General features: G+C 43.1%; 1 protein-coding gene across 1 annotated transcript; it reads right to left on the bottom strand.

Moving 5' to 3' along the window:
* Positions 1–17,829: 17,829 nt before the first annotated feature.
* Positions 17,830–19,920, bottom strand: LOC125513030. Its single transcript, XM_048678071.1, has 3 exons — positions 19,677–19,920; positions 18,291–18,361; positions 17,830–18,200 (listed from the first exon to the last, which is right to left on the bottom strand). The coding sequence occupies exons 1-3, from the start codon at positions 19,902–19,904 to the stop codon at positions 18,083–18,085; spliced, it is 417 nt and encodes a 138-aa protein (XP_048534028.1). The 5' UTR covers positions 19,905–19,920; the 3' UTR covers positions 17,830–18,082.
* Positions 19,921–20,905: the final 985 nt, after the last annotated feature.

Here is a 20,905-nt window from a genome sequence, read left to right as displayed (position 1 = left end):
CGGGATGACGACATCCAACCGTAGCCGCATACATCCGGCATTCCTCAATTTTTTTAAGTCTACACGATCAAATAGCCGCAGTCAATGGGTACAGACGTTCAAATAGCCGCATACAATGGGTACGGACATTCAAATAGCCGCAGCAGTAGTTCAAATATTACGTCCCAACATTGTTTTCACCTTTAACGGCGACCGAGGAAAAGCGAGGTGGAGCCTTGCTACAGTGCTAGACGCGACACAGACGTAGAGTTCCAACAAGGGTGTGGCGTTGCGGCCAGGGTGGTGGAGCGGCAGCGAAGGCAAGAGGGAGAGAAAGAAGAAGAGAAAATGGGGAGGATGGTGGCGCGTGGCCCGGAAAGGGTTTTGGGTGGGCCGGGGTTATCAGAGTCATACATGTCTGGTGTCCGGACTTCCGCAAATGCCCCCCATTTTTGTCTTCAGTTTGCGAAAGAAAACGCGTCTGGACCACCCTGCGGACCAATATAGGACCGAGTTGGATGGCTTCCGCGGTTCGGACAAAGTGATCCGGACGAATGTAGGCGGTTTACGGGTTGGCCTTGGAGATGCCCTTAATCCAGCTCACAATCCTCCTTCCCTCTATCTCTCTCTCTTCCTCCCTCCCTTCCGCACACCCCCCCCCCCCCCCCCCCCCCCCCCCCCCCCCCCCCCTCTCTCTCCTTTTAATGCTCCATCTATGTTTCTAACAAAAAGTTTGTCACGCACTATTTACAAAATAAAGGAGCATTCTAGTCAGCATGTATATCAGTGACGCAAGATATTTGGGTTCGTCCAAAAACTCGCATCTGAGATCAAAGGACTTCTTATTAGCGGCTATACACAAAGTCAAAAAACAATTAGCAAAATAAAAGAATCATATTATATCCTTTCCCATGACAGCCTTTTCTATACGAGCATAAGTGAAAATACAAATGCTTCAAAGTTTCATGTCATAAAGGATCACAGAGATGTGTTTAAAAATTTCTAAACTGGACTTGCTACAGATAGAACAACCATATTTAGATGAAAATACTGTAAAAGGTGGCACGTAATTCATTTATCTGTTGCGCCAGAAAACTAACATATAGGAGCATTATCCAAAAATAAAGTTGAGGGACACCTTGAAAAGATACATTTAGGACGTCGTAATGCGACAAACCCTACAACAACCAGTTACACCTCTCTCAAGATGTCGTCGAGCAAGCTGTGTCGGTTTCCTTCTCCTTTCTGGCACTTGTTGGTTGGTTCTCATTACCTGTTTCTGCACCTGGTTCTTGCTTCTCTACAGCTTGGTCAGGGTTTGCAGGATCTGCAAGATTTCCACCTGAGAAGCTGACAGTGAATTAATTAGATCATACTGCCTACTAAATGAAACATGTACTGACTATTGGTGCCCCTTGTTAAAATAAGGATATTAGTAATAGAGTAAATGTTTGACAAGCAGAAAAGTATCAAACATATTACAACAAGAAGTAGGGGGTCAACATAACAAAACAGCTTCCACACCCATCCTAGTTATTAGTGCTACCGATGGCCAATTTGTGAAATACAACTTAAGGTGATGCAAGTGCTAGGAAGCTTTTTCCTTGTAAGCCTCAAAGAACCAAGTACCAACCTCTACCGAAGCGATATTGGTGAAACGGAAGATTATAATATTATGGTCATGTTTAGATATTTACAGGGGTGAATCTGGTGTTCAGAATACACCACACACAGTGTATAGCTATAGATTATGGAGTGTATGTGGTAAAGGATAGCTACCAGGTGGTTGATCATTGCCATCATTCGGGGCAGTCAGAGGAGTACGGTTAGCAGGAGCCTGTGGACCTCTTGCTTGTTGGAGCCATCTTAAGAAAGGTGTAACTGCTGCAATTTGATATTTGGGAGAGATGAAACCCCATGGTTACCTAGCAACATAAGAGAGGCTATACAAGAACTGAAGAGCAAACTGCAAAAATTAGAATGGTATCACATTCACACTAACTCATTACTTATTCTCTAGTTTCAGTTCAATTACCCCCTTGCATAAAATTTCCACAATAGTTTAATCTAGGGTCAGGAACAATACACTATTGTAGTGAGGGTGCAAACTCACCTACCTCTGCAAACACATCAAGCACAAACACAGAGCAGCAAACACGTCTTTCTTCGGATCAAGAGCATCTCGTCCATCACCGACAGGGCCCCTATCCTCTCGTATGCTCCCTCCAATTCCTACTGACATCACCATGTTCCCCATCTTTGAAATCCGGGCAAAGCAAGGCTGTCCCCTCAATCTCTAGAGCCACCTTGCCTGCATGCCACCATCCTGGATCAAGACCATATCATCCATCTCGAACAAGGTGAGCCGCTGAATTTTTGGGATTGGGAGCACTGGTCACTTCTTCTCCAGGACCCTCGCTCGGTGCAGTAGCTGACGACTCTTCAACTTTGATCCTCTTATTCCAGCGATGTCGTACGATAGCTAGTCTTGAGGAAGGAGAGGTAGCTGTCTTCAAGGTTGTCGAACCGCAACAAAGATAATTGAAACAAATGACAGGTAAATATCACATCGTGATTCTCAAAAAAATATCTATCAATAAACATGTCTATCAGAAGTTTGGAATTTCAATATCCCGTTAGAGGAAGTTTCATTAAGTTTATGTAATGAAATCAGAAAAACATCTTAAGTTATGTAGAATTGGCATGCCTGTTCATGTAATCAAATTAGTGAAACATAGCAGGTAGGGTAGAATAGATAGCGTCATTAGATAGGAGAACACTACAACTATAGACTCATCCTGCTGTTGAAAATTAGAAGCAAAAAGGTTGTCATGCAATATAAACTTAGTGAATGCCTACATTACCACAACCTGGACGTGGGCAAAAAAACTCCTTTTTGTCCTATGTGAGTAAGATTGTGCCCCTTCGACTTGAAGCTATGTACAGATTTCTGCAGAACAAACAGGAAATGATTCATTTTTTTTTGTACCGGGCTTTTCCCCTTTCCATTACTTTCATAACGGAAATACATCGTCTCAGGAACTGAAACCAGCATGGCAAGAGAGAAAGAGGAAAAGCGAGTTCGGAGCAACACCAGGAAACCCACTATCTGCGCCTGTCATCAGGAACAACAGATCATGGGGCGAAAACCTGGGTGTCACCCAAAACCGCACTATGCACACCTACAGGAAGTATCACAAGTCTTACAAACTCCATCATCAGGCACCAGGCCACAGCAACCAAAACAAAAGCAACCCAAAAGAAAAGACTACCAGAGACACCCATAGCAAGGACCGAAAGTATACCACCCCTGGTTCCTCAAGCACGCACTCCAGGATGCATCATCAGCTCTACTCTTCGCCAAGACCGCCAGACACTTACTGATCATGTTCCACAGCGACTTCTCCCTCAGTTCCCATCATGTCCGTCCCTGGTTGGAATCGTGGGACCGCAAAGCAGCATCATCTGTGTTGTGTTCTCCTTCAGCATCTCCGCTCCTTTTTTCACCATCTCTCCTATCTCTGGTTTCTGGAGACCTGCCCAGTACATCAAGAAGGCACAAGCTGTAAATACAATTTCAAATGGAGAGTTAATCCATTTGAGCTCGAAAGTGGCTCGGTTCCTGGCTAGCCAAATAGCCCAACATATAGCAGCCAAGCCAACGGTGTAAATTTTGTCCAGCCCAGGTAAGAAACTATACATCCACGCATAATATTGCCAAACGGAATTAGGGCAGCAATCGGTTCCAAGCATGGAACCTACGGTTCTCCACACCACCCTGGAAACAGGGCACAAAAATAACAGGTGTTGAGCTGTTTCTAATTTGTCACAGAAAGAACAGCAAGGCTCCCCAGGCCATAATCTTTTTTTCATGTTGTCCCTAGTCAGGATGGCATTCTGTGCCATCTGCCACAGGAATATCTGAATTTTAAGAGGAAGTTTAGCGTCCCAGATCCACTTGAAGTTAGATCCTGCTATATCCTTTTCTAGCCATGTGTACATGGATTTTGTATTATATTTGCCCGAACTATCCAATTTCCAATAAACCTCATCTGGCAAATCACTTTGTTTCAATGTTAACATCTCTTTATTCATTTCTCCCCATTGTTTCATCATCTCATGAGACATCCTCCTCCTAAAAGAGGAGATCTGGTTGAGATTTTTAAAATTGTCTACAGTATAGTTTTGATCAATACAAGTCTCAAAAAGCAGTTGGAATCTGTCTTTGAAGGGGATTCTACCATCCAGGCTATCAAGCCAGAGCCTAGCCACATCTCCCCTGTTCAACTTAATACCTGTACCCAGCATATAAAGGTCTTTCACTCTCAGGAGTGATTTCCAGCAAGGTGAGTCACTGGCCTTGTGTCTAACCACAGCAACCGAAGTTTTCTTTAAGTACTTAGCCTTAACTATATCTTGCCCAGAGCCCTTTCTTTTTCTCAAGCTTCCACCACCATTTCACTAGAAGACTGATATTCTATTTCCTCAAGTCTTTAACACCCAGACCCCCTTTCTTTTTGGATTGACAAATACGGCTCCATTTAACCATATGGTAACCTTTCTTTTATCCTTTTCTATGCCAGAAAATTTTTCTCCAGGGTTTGTCCCACTTTTCCAAGGTAGTCTTGTTCAGCAGAAACATAGACATGTAAAAGGTAGGAATATGCGATAGTACCGCGTTCACTTTAATCAGCCTCCCCCCCATGGAGAGAGCTTCACTAATCCAATTTTCACAATGATCAATGAATTTGTCATCTACAAAGGCCCGATCACTACATTTCAAACCATCATAGCTCACAGGCATGCCTAGGTATTTGATAGGAAAATTACCTATCTGGCAATTAAATATCTCAGCATATTTTTGCATAGTAGTATCATCAGCACGTATCGAAAAGATTTCACTCTTTAAAAAATTGATCTTCAGCCCAGACATGACTTCAAAGAGATATAACAGCAGCTTAATATTAAGAGCATTTCTAAGATTATCTTCGAAGCACAGGATCGTGTCATATGCATACTGCAAGATAGCCACCCCATTGGGGATCAAATCAGACGCTAACCCTTTGAACAAGCCATTCTGCTGAGCTTTAATCACCATTTTGGTCAAGCAATCAATGGCTAAATTAAAGAGGAAAGGTGAGAATTGGTCTCCCTGGCGCACCCCTTTCGAACTTTGAAAATAGGGCCCCACCTCGTCATTCAACTTCACACTGACTATGCCTCCTACCAGAATTTTCCTTACCCATTCAATCCATTGTGGACGAAACTCCCTCATCTTATGACAGGTTAACAGGAAATCCCAGTTAACTTTGTCGTAAGCTTTCTCGAAGTCTAGTTTCGACACGATCCCAGATTTTTCTTACTATAAGTATGATGGAGAATTTCATGTAAAGACATGATTCCATCCATAATATCTCTTTTCTTAATAAAAGCATTTTGGTGTCTACTAAAGAGGATATCCACATAAGGTTCTAGTCTAATAGTAAGCGTCTTAGTGATTAGTTTATAAATGCATCTCAGCACGCATATGGGGCGAAACTGCTGAATTTTATTAGCACCAGCAACTTTAGGTAGTAGCGTGATGATTCCATAATTCAAGCGCTGCACATCTAGCTTCTTGTCATGAAACCACTCAAACAGGAGCATCACCTCGTTTTTTACTATCTCCCAGCAATGTTGGAAAAATTCAATGGGGATATTATCTGGACCTGGAGCTTTATTTGGTTTCATAGAGAAGAGAGCATTTTTTATTTCTGTTTTAGAAAAGGGCCTAGTAAGAATGAAGTTGTCAATATCTGTCAACTTCTCATTTGGCTCTCACATATCATCCCTCAATTTGCATAGATTTCCAGCTGCAGGTCCAAAAAGTTCTTTATAGAACTCAGTTGCATGTTTTAACAGATTTTTTGTTCCCTCTATCATCTCATCTCCACGGCTAAGTGAGAAAATAGTATTCCTCCTCCTTCTACCGTTCACTATTCTGTGAAAGTAGTCAGTATTACTATCCCCTTTCAGCAACCAGTTTTCATGGGACTTTTGCATCCATGCAATCTCCTCTTCCACTAGCAGATTATGTAATTCTACCAAAATCTCAACCTTTTTACAGTATAACTCAGGGGAAAGCACATCAGTCTCTTCTAGTTTTTCTAGATGTTCAAGTTCCTCTCTAAGCTCTCTCCTTTTCTTTCTAGATTTCCCAAACAAGTTAGATCCCCAACCTTTGAAATATTTTTTGAATCTCTTCATTTTGATATTTAAGACATCAATGGGATCTTTTGCATTCACAGGTTTCACCCACACCTTAGCAACTAAGGGTATAAACTCAGGGTTTTTGAGCCAATTAAGATCAAATCTGAAATCTCTCGTATGCCCTGTATTAGGGATAAAATCTTCAGTATTCAAGATCAAAGGACTATGATCTGAAATCTCTCTAGTTAGTTTCCTGACAAAGGTCAAAGGAAATTGCCTTTCCCAAGAACTGGACATAAGTATACGGTCCAATTTTTCAAGGGTAGGCATTTGTTGATTATTAGACCAAGTGTATATACCACCATTCATGTCAATTTCCCTTAGACCGAATGTATTAATGATAGAGTTGAAGAGATCAGTAGCATGACTCATTCTGGTTTTCTTATTTTTCTCCTTAGCATATCTAAGAATATTGAAGTCTCCCCCCACAATGTAAGGGCAAGTAGTGGTGCCACACATATTAGACATCTCTGTCAAAAATTCCATTTTATACTCTTCATGAGCCGAACCATACACAACCATAATACAGTATAGCATTTTTTCCTCTTATCCCACAAGTCAAGCTTCATGATGTATTTACCTGTCACACAGGATCTAACCTCAAAAGTATCATCCTTAGTACCACAAAGAATTCCCCCAGATTTGCCTATTGAAGGGATCCACCTCCAATCAAAATACTGCCCTGGATCAATTTTCCTCAAGAATTTAGAGGAAAAATCCTTCTTCATTGTTTCCTGAATACCAACAAAGTCTAGACAATAATCTCTAATTAGATCAGATAAGCAAGTAGCCATACCCCTCTTTCCCACTCCCCTACAGTTCCAGAAGAGGCTAATCATTTTTTCTTACATTTGGGGGATTGTCTTTTGTTGCTAGGTTTACCAGGAAGCATGGTCGAACCAGCATCAAAAGACACTTTGTTTTTCTGACTTCTAGTCACAGGTTTGGAAATTACCACATTAACCTTCCTCTTATCCTTCTTTCTAGATCTAACAACAGTAAACTCCTCTTCATCCACCTCACCATCCCTTATCCAGTCAGTATTTAGTGGGGATTTGTCCCCAGCAGCATTGGTAATAAATAGCATATTATCTTTTTGTTTCTCAATATTTTCATATTTCTCAGCTATATTGGCTCTGGATTTTTCCAGTTCTCTAATCACATCAATAATAGTAAAGTTGTTGTCAGGGATATCTACCCCCATCATTGAAGCAGTATCAACAATTTCTAAATTGGACAAAATCTCAAACGAGTTGGAATTAGGAAATGTTTCATTACCTTGAAGATTTCTCTTCTTGGTCAATTTTTCAGCTCGGACCCTCATATGTTCCATGTTATCCCCGGCAGTTCTCTGGCTCATCCTGACCTGCATTTCCTCCACCATAGGTGGAGTAGGGATCACCTCCATGTTCTCTTCCTCAGAAGTGTCAGGAGATTGCACAGAATAAACCGATGGCACTTGCTGGCATGAGATATCATCAGGTTCCAGCTCAGTGACATAAGGTCGCCCCAACACAGCATCCAGATAAGATGTTTTTTCTCTGACAAGTGGAACACTGGGTATGATCTACATAGCGTTGACCACAATATTATCATATGATATAGTTTTTGGAGATATTCCTCCCTCCAATTGTTTTTCTCTGTTTTCTGCAGCAATAGAGTCAATGAGAAGCTCATTATCAATCTCCTCACTTTCCTCCTCAGAGAAATTCTCCTCATTTTCTTTTTGATTTTTTCCATCATCATTCCCCTCTTCCAGATTTTTTGTTAAAGCTGGCATGCACACTCCCCTCCCAACAGAATTGCGTGGAGCAGAGAAGTTCCCCAAAGTGGAGGAAGAGCCCCCCTGGTCACCATTGTGCACATTTTCTGTAATTCTAGCTCTCTTGGGTGATACCCCCTTGTCTGCATCCTGGGTAATTGTCACAGGTTCTTTAGGATTATTTTTAACCAGAATTTTATCCACTGAGTAGAAGAAATCATAAAAATGATCTCCCAACACCCCTTCTGCCTTAGCTGGGATGTTCTCAGCATCTCTACAACCCAGCTTAATCCTGACCGACTCGGGTCTGTTGACAGTGGATTTGTCGATGTCAAGAGTTACACCCACCAGAGATCCAACATAAGCAATATTTTTTTCACATCTTTTATCCAAAGGAATGTTGCTAACATTGACCCAAGCAATGTTAAGTACACCCTTAGCACCCACAGATTCGGACCATTTTTTGAGACTCACCACAGCACCACAGCTCTTAATATTCATAGTTTCAGCAAAACAAGCCTTGTCAACATCCCTAGGTGAAGGAAATCTCATCACAAATGTATTCGGCCCAATCGACCTAGCGGAACACTTCCAATTTGTGTTAATGTATGCATTAAAGAACTCCTCCAACTGCCTGCCACTAGCTTGCCCTTCTATCACAGAGATGACAATATATTTGTTCCTATCAGTATTTTGCTTGGGTGTACTAGCGTCATGTATATAGAAGAAACCATTCCCCTTAGCTTGAAAGCCACACATAGGAGCTACACATTCCCAAGGAAGAACAGTATTGCAAATAGGCACCAGATGACCATTTAAACCACATCTACCGCAAGGACAGCACATGGGGACATGTCCAGGATCTTTGCAAGTGACGCAAACCTCAGCACCACCCACTAGTGGGGTGGCATTCCTTCTTCCCGGAGTTGGATGACGTCGATCTTGTTGAGGACGCGCGTCGAGTTGGGGGCGCAGATCTTGTTGAGGACGCAGATCTTGTTGAGGGTGTTGATTGTCCCCCGTAGCCGCCTTGCCTTGATTGTTGCTGTCGCCCCACCTCTCGGTGCGACGGCCATCGCTCTGCGTTTCCATGGCCGCCGCCTCCCACCTTGCTCGATCTGGCAGCACGCGCCCTTGATCCATGTTGGTGGAGATCTGGCCGCCTTCCTCGGTGTCTCGCGTCCACACCATGTTGCGGCCGCCTCCACCCCCTCCACGCCCGGCGCCCCGTCCGAAGCGACCGGCCCCCATTCAAAATTATACAAAATTATACAAAATTGAGGAAATGATTCATCAATTGTACAAAAAGAAATATTCAGATAGTTAGGAACTATATTCCCCATTCAAAATTATATCGTACATATAACGGTTTTGCAGTTCACAAGTAACCAATATAGGACAAAACCAAAGATCCTGCATGTAAAGTTGTGCTGGAACAAATCACTGGCCTTAAAAAAATCATCAATAACTATGGAAAACACAGAACAGACATTGTGGAAAAGAAAGATAAAGAGCTTAAAGCCATTCCTCCTATGAGCCTAACATGCATGGCTTCAGTTAGGTACAGACTATAGGCACACTGTCCTCATAATTTTCAAAGCCTACTGTCGATTTAGCATGACTCAGACTGAAATTCAGTTTATATACCTGATGCTTATTCCTGTTAATATATGTGTTTAAGCAACAAAACCTGTCATGTCCAACATAGCACCAAAAGTCCAGTGCAATTAAACAAAGGACATGACATGGCTGTGTAAATGAGAGGTTGAAGTATGGCACATTCAGTATAGGTATTTGAAGAAATAAGTGCCATCCATATGGAAATTTTGTTTCCTTCATGCAACAATATAGACGTCCTGCACATAATAGTAACATGTAGAAATATGCATGACTAAATACTACATTACTTACTGTGGAATCCAAATCCAAACAATATATAATACATGATTATTTAAGTGTGTGCAAAGCAGTTATGTATATGTTTCCACATATGCTTCACAGACTAAAACTAAGGGAAAGGAACGTTACCAAGGTCATCGTTGTTGTGATCAATTCAAATCTTGTGAACAATATAGGACCGAGGGTAATATACTAAAATAATTCTCAAAGAAGAGTAGTTTCCCAGTTGTAAACATACCTAATTGTAGAACTTCCAGTGACATGTTACTTTTTAGCCATCAAATCGATCAACATGTGTCATCATATACGTGCATACCCGACGTAATAAGCTAGCTTGGGACGTACCTAGGGCGACGTATTATCTTGTACAATCCGCTCACTGTGCCTCCACTCCCTAGGGCGACGCAGGCAGAGCCAAGGCACGGTAGCTACGAACGGACCTTCGCCCAGACCTCAATGGATGCTAGCATGGGGTGTAGCCGGCGCGCGTTGGCGACGACGGTCGATGTGGGCAGCGGCGGGATGTTGATGTCACAGACTACGTACCTCTAAAAGAGCAAACTCGAACATGAAAATACCGCAGCAGTGACGTCCTAGGGATCCGCGGCCTCTTGGGGATCCGCGACGGCGGCGCCTTGGTGATCTGCGACGGCGGTGTCCTGCTGATCCGCGACGACGTCGGCGGTCGGCGACGTCCTTGGAGATTGACGGCGGCGGCAGCGGCGATGTATATAATGCTAGACAAATGGTCTCGCCGGGGAGAGGAGTGGCGGCGTGGGTTTTTTTCCTTTCGAGGGCCGCGTGGTCACATGTGTCTCCTTTTTTTGAAGGCAAATCAAGGGGCGTTCTTGTTTTTGGAAGTCTAATCAAGGTATTCTTTATTTTTATAGCCAAATCAAGCCGTGTCCTTGATTTTGGAAACCTAATCAAGATGATTCTTTCTTTTTTATAGCCAAATCAAGATGAAATGGAGTAATTTCTTTTGCCCAAATCAACGCATCTTTTTTTTTTCTGGGAGTAAATATTAAAGAAGTGGCGGCCTACGGTTTTTAGTGGAGTTTGGTTTTCTAATGAGAGGAAAAAAAATCGAATGGGAGGTAGTGATGGGATGTGAGGCCAAAAAAACCGTGGGTACCGGCCTACCAACTCTCCTTTAGGAGTAGAGAAAATACATTTAAATAGGAAAACAATATAAATAATTTTCACATTGTGATACATGATTATGTGAGGGCGTGGCTTCGACGGTTGTGTTTTTTTCTAGTGGAGCTAAGTATGGAAGGGGATCGGTGGGAGAAATAAATCGGAGAAGGAGATGATCTATTTGGAAGGTGATCTCATGTACATAGTATTATTTCTGAATTCTTAATTACGAAATATTTACATAATTAAATTGAATCGACACCTGCCAAAGCAAGCACGAATAAATGGAAGGAGTGTCGGACACAATATTTACATGATTGAATTGAATCGACACCTACCAAAGCAAGCACGAATAAATGGAAGGAGTATCAGACGCGATACAGTTTTAAGTGCTAAGAAGAAAAAAAATAACGTGGGAGGGGTGATGGGAGGTGAGATAAAAAAACCAGACGAAAATAAACCAGACGAAAGTGGTGGGACTATTCAACCAACTCGTCCATTAGGAGTAGAGATAGCCAAATCAAGATGAAATGGAGTAATTTCTTTTGGCCCAAATCAACGCATCTTTCTTTTCTGGGAGTAAATATTAAAGAAGTGGCGGCCTACGGTTTTTAGTGGAGTTTGGTTTTCTAATGAGAGGGAAAAATCGAATGGGAGGTAGTGGTGGGATGTGAGGCAAAAAAACCGCGGGTGCCGGCCTACCAACTCTCCTTTAGGAGTAGAGAAAATACATTTAAATAGAAAAACAATATAAATAATTGTCACATTGTGATACGTGATTATGTGAGGGCATGGCTTCGACGGTTGTGTTTTTTTCCTAGTGGAGCTAAGTATGGAAGGGGATCAGTGGGAGAAATAAATCGAAGAGGAAGGTGATCTATTTGGAAGGTGATCTATTTGGAAGGTGATTATTTCTGAATTCTTAATTACAAAATATTCACATGATTGAATTGAATCGACACCTGCCAAAGTAAGCACGAATAAATGGAAGGTGTGTCAGGCACGATATTTACATGATTGAATTGCATCGACACCTGCCAAAGCAAGCACGAATAAATGAAAGGAATGTCAGACGCGATTCGGTTTTAAGTGCTAAGAAAAAAAATAACGTGGGAGGGGTGATGGGAGGTGAGACAAAAATAAACCAGACGAAAGTGGTGGGACTATTCAAACAACTCGTCCATTAGAAGTAGAGATCTCCTGGCCGATTAGGATGGACATCCATTGTTCATACTCGATAGGGCCAAACTTTCACATTGACCTCACAGTTAATTTCATAATTGGTGAGGTGGGATATTTCGCACCAGGATCGATGAGGATTTGGCATGATCCGAATTTTTTTAAACAATCATGATTTTTAGTTTTTTCCATGAATTTAAAAAATGTCCTGAGATGTGAAAAAATGGTCAGAATTTTAAACAAACCATGACCTGAAGTTTTTTCCATGAATTTAAAAATGATCTTAAATTTGAAAAAATGTTCACGAATTTAGAAACTGCTCGTGATTTTAAATGATGCTCACCAATTTTTTTAAATCATAATTTAATTTGTTTTCATTAATTTAAAAAATGTTCATGAAATCAAGAATTGTTTGCGGATTTGTAAAAATGTTTTTGAATCCAAAAGATACTCATAAATTTGAAAAGGTTCACCAATTCCAAAAATGTTGATGAATTTGAAAATGTGTCAAATGTGTGCCAAATTCAAAATATGTTCATGAATTCATTTTTATGAATTTTAAAAATATATATAATAAAACCATAAAAGAATGATGGAAAAACAAAAAGATGGAAAAATAGAAAATACAACAAAAGAACACATTAGAAAAGAAGAAGAAAACCCGGCCCAGAAGCTTCCCAAAATTGGTTGGGAAGCTCCCGAGAACTTTCCGAAAACTTGCTCAGGTAACAGGCTCCGAAGCGTTGATTGGCAGGCGCACTTGGGATCGTTATTAGCGATTAGTATTATACTGCTCACTATAAGTGATACATAGCAGTGGAGGTTTATGTTAACAACCACCCTCTCTAGTGTCGGTCTGTTTCTCAGATGATTTTGGCCCATTCTTTCTCCGTGTGTACGTGGAACGTTCCTGGGCTGGACAACCAGACAAATGCCACATGATCCTAGCCGATCTATCCTCCTTCAAACCCCATTTTGTTGTGATGTAAGAAACCAAGCTCCCCCTCTCTCTGTCGAAAATCCAACTCCTTTCTCCCCCCCCCCCCCCCCCCCCCCCCCCTTCCCCCCCCCCCCCCCCCTAACATACACTATTTCCTCTCCACTGATGCCCTAGACTCGCGATGTGGTATTCTTTCTTTTTGGTGCGAGCACACCTTTGCTCTACCCGATTCGGGTATGACCTCGCATGCACTCAATGTCAACATTTGTACTTATGCATCTTCCCCTAAGATTCAATCTTTTAGCAAAACAAGCTTATTCATTTGTTGGTTTGCTGAAAACAGGATCATCGAAAGACATGAGATCACTCGATTGGGTCATGCCGAGCATGGATCCAGTGTGCTTGTTGCTCGAGGCCTTATTCTTCCCAATAAAATTTGTGGTGAAGGCAAACTCAAGTTTTGCAAGGTACATCCTCATGTTTTATCCTTCATTGATAAGATGACACATGCTGCAACTTGAATTTGCACACTGCCTTTCCATTCACAACGGAATTCAACTCCAACAACTCCCCAAAAATCAACAAACCACATGTTCCAAGTTTCCAACACATGCAGCTTGAGAGTGGTGACTTCAGAAGCACCATGCTAGTATCAAGGCTCCTTATCACGGTAACATGTTCTCAATTACGATTGGCCAAAATGTTGGACCTACAAGGCCACAACAAATTGAAGAAGAAGCAGAACATCAAGATAATATGTTTCATCCCAAGTGGCTCAGACTAAGGAGCACAGACCTTAATGAGCTCCCCAAGGAGATTGATAATCTCAGGTACCTCGAGACATTTGACATCAGGAAAGCCAAGATACGACCATTCCCTACAAAAGCCATGGTATGCTCCAAGAGCCAGATCACTCCGGGCCATATGAGTCACTTCCGGTTGTTCATCCCCCTCATGGAATAGTGACGATAACAAACAATGTAGATACTATAACATATTGAAGTTTCCTAGAAAGTTGATGAGCATGAACTAGCCAAAGTTGGGCGGTTGCAGTAGTTGAGGAAACAGACGTGGTTATCCTTGGCAATGAAGCTCATTTGCTCCACAATTTTCTTCAAGTAACTGGAAAGCTACATGAATCTCTATGCTCTTTGTCATTTAGCATTGAACCAATAAAACTAATACTGTTGTGTTTCACTCAAAAAAAGGGACATCGTGACGGTGATACTGATAACGTGAGCACAAACGGGACATTTTCACCTCCCATGACTCTTGTAAGTATTAGGATCGATGGATGGATAAGTAAGTTACCAACCTGGATCGAAGAGCTACATAAACTTTTCAAAATAAGTCCAGAAAAGTGGTGTGTCCAAAAAATATATCTGTTATCGTATATTATTGGGTCAAGCAATAGACGCTTTTTTTTCTTTAGCACTGCAAATAAAAGTGGTGTGTCCAGATCAGTAAAACTGCAACCACAAAAGGGGAGGAACCATTTTAGACCTGATAACTCAAACTTTTAAAAAAATGATAGATAAAATGCTCATGAAGCACTGAATCAAACAGTGTTTAAATGAGTATTTGGTCTTTGGGTTTTTTCTATTTAGAAATCAGGTGAGGACAGTATGTGTCATTTAGCACCAAGATTGCAGCCACTACTGCCTCCTCCTACATCTAGCACTTGAAAACTTCAAATCAAGTAATGGCTAGATCATAGTGTAAATCTTTTTCACTTCGAACGATATGGTCAATCTTGGTTTTAGTGGCAACCAAACCGCCCGATCTCCCTCCAAAATTGTCCCATCAAAGCCGTTGCAAAAGTGCTTACCAACAGACTAAAACCAATAATACCACTGCTTGTCCATGGCAACCAAACTGGTTTCATCCCAGGGCGTAGCATAGCTGAAAACTTTATCTTCGCTCTGGACCTCATAGGCGCATGCCATACCAGAAAAGCCCCAACCATGGTCATTAAATTGGACTTTAGCAAAGCCTTTGACTCCCTCTCTTGGGACTCTCTTGCTTCCATCTTACGCTGCCGCGGCTTCCCGCCAAAATTCTCATCATGGGTTCATGACCTCCTAGCAACCGGGAAAACTGCCGTGATGTTGAATGGGATCCCCGGAAACTGGATAAATTGCAAAAATGGGCTCAGGCAGGGTGACCCTATCTCGCCCTACCTCTTCATCATCGTTGCTGATCTCCTACAACAAATGATCCAGCAAGACTGCGATCTAGCTCACCTCAGTCACGCCCTGTTCTCACATCTCCCGCCAACCGTCTTACAATATGCTGACAACACCCTCATCATCGCCAAGGCATCCAATCCCGCTGCTCAGCAGTTAAAAAACATCCTTCACGATTTCGCCATGGCCACTGGCCTCACTATCAACTTCACAAAAACAACATTCGTACCCATGCACGTCAACATTGCCATGGGAGGCTCCATTGCCTCCACCTTGCAATGCCCAACCTCAAGCTTTCCGCAGATCTACCTAGGCCTTCCCCTAACACCCACATGACTACCTACAAATGCCTTCCTACCGATCATCAAACGTTGCCGTAAATTCTTGACGGGTTGGCGGGCAAAAATCCTCTCCAAAGGGGATAGGCTCATCCTATTATCGGCTTTCCTCGACTCCCTTCTAGTCTACTTCATGTCAGTCTTCCCCATTCCCAAGAGTGTTCTAAAAACCCTAGACTCTATTCGACGAGCCTTCTTTTGGGCTGCGGAGGAAACTTGCACTGGTGCTCAATGCTTAGTTGCCTGGAAAAATGTGTGTAAACCAAAGAACTGTGGTGGTCTAGGCCTAAAAAATCTTCATCAGCAAAACAAATGCCTACTTATGAAATTTGCTGTAAAAGCTCTCTTACCAGACACAACACCTTGGTTAGACTGGATCGCCTTACAACACCCAGATGCCCTCATTGCTCCACAAAATAGCCACTCCTTTATTTGCCGAACAATAAATCAACAGCTGCCAGCACTCCATGCCATCTCTTTTGTACTCACAAACTCTGGCACTAATACGTACTTCTGGCTTGATACTTGGATACACAACCAACCCCTTGCTACTTTATTCCCCTGCCTATATTCACACACCACTATACCACTAGCTCGTGTGGCTGCTGTCCTGAATCACGGTTTGGAAACAATCCTACGGAACCGCCTAACATCTGATGCTGCTACCGAGTTGTGCGCTTTGTTGTCTCTCTTGCAAGATTTTCGGTTGTCGACAGGACCGGACGAGCGCTACCTCAACGGTGGCATGTGCTTCTCCACGAGGGCAGCATACGCGCTAACCATGGGCTCCCACGATGACGATGACGACGTGCATGCCGTTGCCATCTGGTCTTCACGCGTTCCAAATCGCGTGAAGATCTTTGCATGGCTCCTGTTTCGGGATCGACTCAACTCAAAAAGCAACCTTCAGCGCAAGCATATCGTCACCGACTCAGTATGCCCGCGCTGCGGATATGATGGTGAACCCAGCTCACACATATTCCTAGACTGTCCGCTTTCACAACGTATTTGGCAACGGATCGGCCTCTCTCCTTCGAGTACCATTGATGGACTCTGGGACTGCCGCCTACCTACACAGGTAGATGCGGTAATCTGGCACTCCGTCCTCCTCATCATCCTATGGAAGATTTGGGATTCCAGAAACGCTATGACCTTCAAGCAACAAAATCACCACAGTATCCTCACCATCAGGCGAATCGTGGATGATCTCATGCTATGGACGCACCGGATGAAGAAACCGGTGCACAAGCAGGCCGCCTCCTCCTGGCGTTCCTATCTCTTATCACGACTACACGTGCTTATGTAATTCCCCTTTGTAATCAGTCTGACGATGGGTTACAAACTTGAGAAATATATTAAGGTGGGGAGCTCCCCCCCAGTGATTTTTCAAAAAAAAAAGATATGGTCAATCTTGTTCCGCTCAAAACAGATAATGAATCTTGTTAAAGAGTCAATTCGGCTTAAAAGGAAGTACTTGTGAACGGCCGACAACCTTTAGGAAGTGCTTGTGAAGCTCGCTCGCGTCCAATGATCACCTTGTCCAACGGCGGCATGTGTGAGAAAACACAGCACACCCGGCTCGCCAGATATCGGTATGTCATGCAATTAGTCACATCCAAGACTTCAGAAAAGAAAACCGGTGGAGTGCAGGTCGTATGAGAGGGATGGACGAAGCGTGGAGGCATAAGGTGGGAGAGGGAACGTCATGTTTTTTTAGGTAAAAGTAGAGATTCAAGACTTCCAAGGAAGTCAATGGGTGGGGGGGGGGGGGGGGGGGGGAGAAAATGCACTAAAAAGGAAAAGATATACTTCCTCCGTCCCATAATATAAGAATGTTTTTGAAACTGTTTTAGCTTAAAAAGTGTTTTTATATTATGGGACGGAGGGAGTATTTTGGTAGCTTTTAAGAAAATTGGAACCTTGAAGTGCACATTCTCAAACTTGAGTAACAGGTGAGTTGCACAATTTCAGGCCAGGCAGTTCCTGCTTATGTCGGAATACTTATAATCTTAAGCCATATGATTTCGCTAATAGCTTAGCTCTGCACATAGCAAAGTTGGCGCTGCACATAGCAGTCCAGTGTACATAAACCAGGGCCCTGAACAAAGGGCACCTGGAGAAACCCAACACCACTCAGAAACAGTAGCTCCATAGGGATAGACATAAGTTAACGGCAAACAAGTGCGACAAACCATTACAGAAAACAAGTACGCTTGCACAAATCTACATAAAGCCATAATCACGAGGTTATCAGCGACGCAATGCAGGTCAAGACACAGACGCAACAAGCCATTATTCCCATATGGTTATCTGCTCTTGCAAGTTAGGCAGTTAACACAAAGAGAGTGCTGAACTACGAGTTCACATGCATCAGCAGTAATAGACGAAGTAGTGGATGGCTGCTACCCCCTCACATTCTCCGAATGGCAATCCCTTTTAAGACCAAAGGGCCAACGATAAAAGGCGTACCCAGCACGTATACCACATTAAGCAGCTTAGCTAGCCTTTCAGTCCACACAACCTCACGGCTGCCAAAAAGAAAAAGGAACTGAGGCATTACATATCATATTCAACCTTTTGAGCAGTAATATCATAATGAAAGTTGTTGAAGCTTATACCTGTAGTTTTTTAACTCTCTTGTCACACTGTCATAATGTTCTCGCTGAAGCAGGTACCAGTCTCTAGCGCTCTACAATTTTAACAACAAAGTAAGAGAAGCTGAGAAGGTAATATCCGGTGCAAGATTTAGCCTTGTTATCCTTACATGTCCTGTAAGGATACAGGGGAACGAAAATATCAGGAGACAAGAGTATTTGCAGCACCATAAGCTCTTGAAATCATTACACATGATAAATACACATATTTGCCGAGCATTCCTGACTGCTAGTACCCTAATTTCAGAGCTTACAAAACTTACAGCATACATGACGTATAATTTGCCATCATCCCAAAATCAAGTAGTCAATCCTCTGATTAACGCTTTTAAGTCGGAACAAACACCTATGTGTCTCTTGTGCAAATCCATGAATAACTAAAATATGAGAAAGTCATGCTGGTAGTTCACAAATTCTGAGCACCAGCCTCATGCAAGGTAAAAACGATCAACATTTTCATGACAATACAAATGGTTTTCATGTTAAAATGTGCTGTAACATCCCGTCAATCTCGTGCAGAGGGAAAAGGGGGAAAATTTCATGACAATACAAATTGTTGCCAAGTTAGAATTATGTATAGCCACATCTCTTTAAAATGCTGCTAACAAGGATAGTCACTAAACAACTTGCATGTGCATCTATGCATAATTTGTAACAGTGAAAGGATGGAGACCATGAAAACCATGCGTCTGAAAAAGGCAAGACCACGAATGCAGATGAACAAGTGCATAGAAGGTAAGAAGCATGTAGCAAGTATCAACTGCAATGGGAGATTACTGACGAGCCTCCTACAGTTGACAGCATCCCTTTCTTCTTGCAAATAGGCTCATGGACAGGGGAGCTAAAGCACAGACATAATCCCTCCAGCCGGGTCTATACGTACTATTAATCTTGTCTTAAGTTGATAAGTTTATACAAAAAAAAATCAACACACATTACCCAATAAATATATTAGGATTTAGGAATAAGTATGCAGTTGATGATAAATATAGCTGAATGATTTGGTATTGCCAAATCATATTCAAAACCATAGATTCACCCCAAAAAAAGGATTAATTTGTATTCGAAATTCATTAGCTAGCAATGCAGGTATGCGGCCTTGCACCAAGACCAAGGGCGTGCCTTTTGGGATCTACATAACCTAATAGAGTCTCTAAATTTCTCAGCCAAACAAGTAACAACACAGCAGCAAGGCTTGAATATGCGAAGGGCGAAACTTTTGGTCACGGCGAAGGGTCTAGATCCGGAGCCGAGGAAATCAAAGAAATTATCGGTCTGTTTCGTCGCTTGGCAGTGGCAGGCATACATGATCACGCACAGGCGGAAGCTCTAGCACTAGAAGGAGCATACCTTACTGGAGGAGGAGAAAGGAAGGGCCGAAGTGCCGAACGCCGGCGAAACGTGAGGGGGCGACGGGAGCCGGGCAGCGGAAGCGGCGGCGGCGGGGATCCGCGTCTTCGCGGCCAGGCTGCATAGCGCCATGGTCAGCCGGGGCGGGCGAAGCCGATCGAGGATCGAGGCTAGGGTTTGAGATTGGCTTCTCTTCTCTTCTCCTCTTCTCCCCGGAGATGGAGGCATACCGGCACGGCACGGCACGGCCTGGCCTGTGCTAATCGTGCCTGGCCCGGCACGGCCCGCCATGGCACGTTTAATAGCCGGGCCGTGCCGTGCCGGCCCACGGGCGCCGCTCCTTGGCCCAGGCACGGCCTGATTAGTAAACGGGCCGGCCCGATGGCCCGTTTAGCACGCTGGGCTGCACATATTTAACCTGTTGGGCTGTTTTTTAGGCCTATTGTGCTATATTTTAGGTATAAATATATAAAAAAATCTGAAAATTATATTAAAAAATTAAACGGGCCGAGCCGTGCCGGCCCGCGTGCCCAGGCTCTAGGCCCAGGCACGGCGCATGGCGTGCCGCGTGCCGGGCAAGGCCCGTTTAGCCCGTGCCGTGCCTGGCCCATAGCGGGCCGTGCCGGCGTGCTCGCGGGCTGGCCTGTTTGGCCCGGCCCGTTTGGCCAGCTATAAGATGGAGGCTTCGTCTTTCCATCCTCTCTCTAGTCGCGCTGTCTTCTCCACAAAACCGGCCCCCTCATGGGCCGGGCCGGGCCGGGCTTGATCACACACGCCGCATGGAGCAGAAAATCCGTGGACCAGCTGAACTAAAAACGACTCCGACCCAAACAAATGAAATGTTGTGCTAAATAACAAAGCAAATGAAATGAGCGATTATTATTGCAACTAGTACTATTTTTTATGGGAACCTGCCGCAGATTATGATATAATAGTTCTTCTAATTGGGTCGATGAACCCCCAGACTTTCTGGTTAATACTCTTGCGAACGACGTGACCTTTTCACCAAATCAATAAAACGAGCCATGATGACATTTTCTAAAAAAAAGCTTTATAACTTTTGTTCATGCAGTCTTCTCTATCAAGAATGTATGCTGCCCTTTTTGTGACAAAACTTTCGATCTATTCATCTTTAATCACGGCAGTACAATAAACACCAGAAATAATAAAAATTACATCCAGATCTGTAAACCACCTAGCGACGACTATAAGCAAGTCAAAGGCGTGCC

This window comes from Triticum urartu, chromosome 6 (genome assembly GCF_003073215.2).
Source record: "Triticum urartu cultivar G1812 chromosome 6, Tu2.1, whole genome shotgun sequence".
NCBI classification, from domain to species: Eukaryota; Viridiplantae; Streptophyta; class Magnoliopsida; order Poales; family Poaceae; genus Triticum; species Triticum urartu.
This window is presented reverse-complemented; position numbering and strand designations above follow the sequence as displayed.

Bases quoted from the DNA above. Each gene is read 5' to 3' on its own strand.
- LOC125513030 (XM_048678071.1), bottom strand. From the start codon at position 19,904: ATGCCTCCATCTCCGGGGAGAAGAGGAGAAGAGAAGAGAAGCCAATCT. The intron at 18,362-19,676 runs GTATGCTCCTTC...TTAAAATTGTAG, and splicing joins CTTTCTCCTCCTCCAGTAAG to AGCGCTAGAGACTGGTACCT. The intron at 18,201-18,290 runs GTATAAGCTTCA...TCTTTTTGGCAG, and splicing joins AGAGAGTTAAAAAACTACAG to CCGTGAGGTTGTGTGGACTG.